This window comes from Sturnira hondurensis, unplaced genomic scaffold (assembly GCF_014824575.4).
Source record: "Sturnira hondurensis isolate 20B ecotype Veracruz unplaced genomic scaffold, ASM1482457v3 Scaffold0008640, whole genome shotgun sequence".
In the NCBI taxonomy this organism is placed as follows: domain Eukaryota; kingdom Metazoa; phylum Chordata; class Mammalia; order Chiroptera; family Phyllostomidae; genus Sturnira; species Sturnira hondurensis.
This window is the reverse complement of record NW_028081271.1, coordinates 20707848-20713847: the sequence shown is the minus strand read 5'-3', so window position 1 is coordinate 20713847 and position 6000 is coordinate 20707848. Positions and strand designations below refer to the sequence as shown.

General features: G+C 42.2%; 1 protein-coding gene across 1 annotated transcript in view; it reads right to left on the bottom strand.

Annotated features, from left to right (window-relative positions):
• Nucleotides 1–234: 234 nt before the first annotated feature.
• Nucleotides 235–6000, bottom strand: part of IDO2 (indoleamine 2,3-dioxygenase 2) — a 48084-nt gene continuing 42318 nt past the window's right edge. Inside the window, 2 exon segments of the mRNA XM_037055425.1 lie at nt 235–1365; nt 2636–2784. Of these exon segments, the coding sequence (XP_036911320.1) occupies nt 1010–1365; nt 2636–2784 (505 nt within the window). The 3' untranslated portion in view covers nt 235–1009.

Below are 6000 nucleotides of genomic sequence, written 5' to 3'. Positions count from 1 at the left end.
ACTATATGGAGGAGGGGACTGTTTGTCAGACACTAATTTGGGGAGAAGCTGCTCCTTGTGATCAGGTACCTCTTGGTGGTGCTGCAACGCTACATCAGTGCCGTGGAATTTAGATACTATCCCAGATAAGCACATGTGTGCATGGTGGGGAGCCAGTCTTCATTAGTAGAGTTTATCCTAAGAGAACCGATTAACGTTTTCTAGCTCTGTACTGTCAGATGGAATGAGACCTTGTAAACATGTGGATTTACTGTTTTATTCCCACTTCGCCCATTTACTTCCAAAGGGTCAATTAACTCATTTTACAAATGCAAACTTTCAGGGAAAGGAGAAAGAATTGTTCTTCTAAAAATAAAGAGGGAAACTAAAATAGAACTGAAAATGTATGAACCATGTGGAAGAGTCTCATCCGTTCCCATGTCATTAACCAGTCATTTCCACACTGGCGACTTCCAAGTCTCATCGTTAGTCTCCCCTTTTCTCCACATTTCCACCGGAGCATTCCAACCACCTGCCACTCGACTGACACCCACAGGGAGACAAGGACTGCCCTGAGGCCACAAAAATCGCTGTTCAGGTTCCTGAGCCAGGACTCAGTAGGAACTTAATACGTTTTAAGTGAATGAATGCATGAATATTTCAGTTGTTTTTTCAAGAAATTGACTAGGTGATCTGTCCATGGGCAATATTATCTGGTTTCTGAAACGTGTATTGGTTTTCCCTCACTTTGCAAACAGAATAGGGATCCTCTCGCTCCTTGACGGGGTTCTTACTGATGGATTGTCCAAAGCTGTTTGTGATTAACCATGATCAGGTAGAGAAAGGAGAATTTCTGGCCATGAAAAATCTCTGTGAAGACCAACAGGTCTCAATGAAGGAGTAGCCAATGTTCTAAAGACTGAGGTTGGTTTTGTGTTATTCCAACGGAACACAAACCGTCATTCTTCAGGCCCATCTGCCCTCCAGTGGGACATTTGCTGGCTCTGCATCACTGGAGAGAAGCCATCTCTCAACCACGTTGAGGCAGGATGGCCTCCAAAGTCTTGTTCCTGACACTCTTCAGGAAGCTCAGGACAGCAGTCCCTCCTGTGCCCCTCTCTTCTAAGGCCCGAGGAGGCTCTGGGAGATGGCTTGGTTTCTTGTTCTTTGCTTTGGCTGCAGCTATGACAAGGTATTTGGTCACCACAGTTATGTGGTAGCTGCGCAGCTCTGCCAGGGCCTCCACACACTGGTTGTATGCAGTCAGAAGCTGGCCGTTTCCAGAGGACAGGATGTGATGCCTCAGTGAAGGAGCTGCCTGCAACTCCTCTAGGAAGGCCCTGTGAGAAGGAGGCATGTACTCCCTCATTCTGAGCAGAAAGTCTCCTGAAAGACACAATCCAGAACAATGCCATGGCTCCACATGGAAAGATGAGAGGGTTCTGCTTTTCCGAACATCAGTGCAGCAAAGACTGCTGCTGTCATTTTAACTATGCAGTCTACTTTGCTGGCTCTTTTGCTCAAAGACTTCAAAGACTCAAATGCACACTCATGACTAGTGACAAGAGATGGGAAACGGGAAAAAGAAGCAAACACATCTCAGATAACTGAGTTGGAGCTAGATCTACCTGCCAGTGTATCAATGTTTATCATTTACTAGTGTGGGCCAAGTGTCTTGCTAATCACTATGAAAGAATAGTTATGAATGTAAAATATAAACCCTTAAACTAAGTAGCTAGATAGTCGGCTGAATTTTGTTTCTTAAGTACTTTGTTTGGGAGGGAGTGCTAAGGAAGAAGAAAGTAATAAAATTTATAAGAGCAAGAGGATAAAGAACGAGCAACTCTTTTAAGAGTGGCCTTTTGAAGTCAAGTTCTTTAAAAACCTAATTAACAGATATTTAGAGAAAGTGGAGATAGATAAATCGTACTTAGGAAACCACTATGTGTTTAACGTTATGCATGGCCAGTCAAACCCTGACGTCACCAAGTCAAACTCCAGGAGAAGTTTTCATCCTTCTAGAGAACTGGCTTTTGTGGACAAGACGGGACCCTATGACACCAAGTTGTAGTTTGTTTGTTTTGTTTTTTTTGTTTCTAATTCATATTGAAAACTATGTACTATGCAGTGTTTTTAGCTGCTGTTAAGCATTTGGCTCAAGGCTGGCAGGTAAGCAAATGAGCTTTCAAGCTTCTAAAATGGTTGGCCTTTCCCTCTCCTGGTCTAAATAGAACTGGCCTGGGATTGTGCCATTAGTGTGAGGAGGGGCTTCAGTGAAGGAGCTTCGATCCATCGTCAGCGTTGAGTTGCAAAGACTTATCTCAACGACATGCCACATCCTTCAAACTCCACTATTGTGTCTCATTATAGAGAAGGGAAGCAGTTGCCTAGAGATCCGAACAAAATTGCAGCAAACAGCCCGAAGTGCAGCAATGTTTTAGGACTTGGAAATGACACTGACTGTCCTGTGGGGACCTGATATTAATTGACAACCCAACGTATGAGTGTGGCAGGCACACAGTTTCCTGGTTAATTTGGAAAAGTAAGACTTCGTGACACTTTCAGTTACACTTGGTTCTTACCCATCTGTAAAAGCACCTCTGCTCTTCCTCGTTAAAGAAAAAAAGGAAAAGAAAAAGAAAAATGTCTGACGTACCACTTTCCTTGCTGTGACGAACGCCCAAGAACTCATCCAAAGCGTGAAGCACCGTGCTCTGAGCGGCGCTGCCTCCAAAGTATCTCGGGGGCGCTGAGGAGACCCCTTCGTATATCAACCCCACAGGCATCGCTGGGTTATCTTTCCATCTAAGCAAGAGTACAAGTCAGGAGTGAGTGCTCGGAGTGAAGAGTGTGTTTTCGGATACAGAAGCAGAGAGTGAGCAAGAAAGAGAACTCGATTTCAATGATAATCAAATGTTGGATATCTTTGTAGGATGTGTACCTAAGCATCATCTTCACCCCAATTTCATAATGGGTCATAGAATGCAACCCTTCTCCTACCTCATTTACAGGACTTTTACAGACGAGTAAAAGTGTATTTCACAGTGTATCCCTTTGAAAAGTCTGTTCGTAAAGACGACAGACATCGGTACTGATTGGCAGGGAGAAACTAGGGACTCTGGAACAATCTTCTTTCCCCCTGATAAAGTAGGTTTGATGATAGAATAATTCCACAAGTAGAGATTTAAAAATACACACACACACATAACACATATAAATACATCTTTGCCCTTCCCTGAAATAGGTGTGACACTTGTCACATTAAACTATCATTTCTAAACATGACCTGACTTCATGTGAACACTTTTATCAAATACTTTGTTGATAACAGGTATTGATACTAATGGTAGTGACAAAAAGAGCACAATACAAGCCTACAGGTCCCAGAAGCTAAGTTCAGGGACATGTCGGAGGGCTGCAATAAAGGCTCTTCTTGGTCATGTGCAGGAGTAAGTAGGTTTTTCTCCCCTGTCCTCTCTTTTCTTCTCTCCTTCCCTCTCTTTGGTCTTCCTGATTCCATTTCTTCATCTTCTTCTCCCTGGCACCACTTTTCTTATCTCCGACTATTTTACTCATTTCCCTGTCTGATTTCATAGAGTCTTAAACAATCGCAGAGCGTACATGGATGGCTCCATTATGAGACAAAACCGAAAGCACCGAGAACACATGTATTTGTACTTACAGTGCTTTACAGTTTATGGAGCAGCTTTACAGTTTATGGAGCAGCTTCACATGCATTTTCTCCTGTGACCTCTTTTGAGTAGATCAAGGCAGATATTTTTAAACCCATTTACAGTTAAAGAAACAAAGATTTGAAGCAGCCAAGTCTCCCAGGCCACATTGCTTGGGAGCAAGAGAACCGGAACTTAAATCCGAAACTTGTAATTTTCTAGTTTTGTGTTCACAAAACCCATACATGTGGATTTCTCCTTTTTCTAAGGAATAGAATCTTTTTCTCCTATTACCAGGAACAAATGACCGTGCTGGTTGTTAACAGTTTAAATAACGGGCTTTAGTGATGTCTCACCTTCTTCCCACAAATCGAAAATTTTATTCGAGAGATGGGAAACACCCAGTTTTCACGTGTACAAAAACCACAGAAACATTGTTTAGCTTCCTATTTTATAACCTTTTTCAAATAATTTCTCGGAAGCGGGAAGTGCTCTGAGAAGGTGTTTTTTATTTTTATTTTTTTGGACATGTGGCCATTTTTGGTTAGCTATTCTATGTGTTGCGTGGAGGTCAGCGGGGCCTTCACAGGGAAGGTAGTACCACTCTGGAAAGAAATGAGACACAGAAAGCAGCCAAGGGGATGAGTAGAAAGAACAAAGGGAAGATTATGATCATAAGATATTGCTGCTAGGAAAGAAGGCTCTATTTTAAGCTGATATGGAATTTCATTGCAAGTTTATTTGCAACTGTGAGCCTCAGCTTAGTTAACCTCTCTGAACCTCCACTTCCTTATTCAAGTGCTATAAGTATCTATCTTATTGGATTGTTGTGAGAATTGAAATAACATCTGTTCAGTGCTTGGAACCTATTATTAAGCATTTGATAAATTTCAGCTATATTATGACATTCTTCAGAATGATTTGGGATCCCCGTTCTCGCTTTCATTATTTTGTAACTTTATACAAACCCTTGTGAGTCTTAGTTCTCTTAATTTGTACTTACTTCTTAAAGCTGCTGGAAGAATTAAATGGGTTTCAAAGAGGCTTCGTGACTTGTCAGAGTTCAGAACACTTATTCAGTAAAATTTCTAAACGACATTTTACCAGGAAGCAATATTGAAAACCTGACTGCTACTGGGTGGTGATTGGACCAGATACCACTCTTGTTCAGATTTTCTTCATAATCCTGTTGATGATCTTACGTAGTCATTTTGGTCTCCTTCACTACTTTCTTCCCATTAAGAGCACTTCTAAGTGTTGGACTCTCCCAAGGCTCAGTCATCGGGCTTCTCACTACTTGTGCTTTCCAAGGAATCTTATGTAGCCTCACAGATTTAAAAACCTTTTCTGTTTACAACTGTGCTCCTACGTCTGAACCCCTCCCCTGTATTCCAGACTCATATTTCACTTTCTACTAGACATCTCCACAGGAATGAACACGTCCCAAACTGACCTGATTTCCCCACCCTTTTGCCAAACTTGTTCTGCCTCAACAGAAAAACTGGCGCTTACATCTTTCCAACAGATTGGGTCACGCACGAACCTTAGAGTCCTCTTTGATTTTTGATTGACCTTTTCCTCTTCCATTTCACGTGCAATCCAATAGCAGATGCTTTCAACTTTACGGTCAATCTATATCCAGAGCTGGCCATTTCTCAAAGCCTCTACTGCTACCACCCCAGGTAAAGTTACCACCCTGAATTACAGTAAAAGCTTCTTAAATTCTTTCCCAGCTTCCATTCTTGTCCTGAAATCATCTATTTTTCCACTTAGAAGATAGAGTGATGATTTGAAACTTAACACAGATCGTGTCCCTCCTCTCGCACTTGCTGGTTCGAAACTCCTTTCGAACTGTGCCTGGCATATGGTAAGCACTCATTAAATAGCTGATGAATGAGTAAATAAAATTATAGTATTCTAATAATTGGGTGTCCATCTCATTTAGAAAAGAAGCCAGGAGGCCCCCACATGATCCAGTCTTCCACTATTACCTGTGTCTTTCTCATTCTACCCAATATTCACTCCCTTCATGCATTGCTGGCCTCTTGGCAGCTCCTCCTTCATGACATGCTGTCATGTCAGAGTCATCATGACTTCTTTTCCTTTTGCTTGGGACAAGTACATAGGTGACCCACCATTGACTTTCTTCGGGTATCAGCCTAAACATCCCTTAGGAGTGTGGCATCCCTGACCATTGTAAAGAAGAAACTTCAGCCACCACCCCACCACTCCACGATGCCCCACATCCTACTGCCCACTTCCTCCTGTTGCTCAGTGTTGCAACATGTCTTGTACAACACTTGATCTTGTTGTTTATTCCTTCATCTGCCTCCCATAATTAAAACTTCTG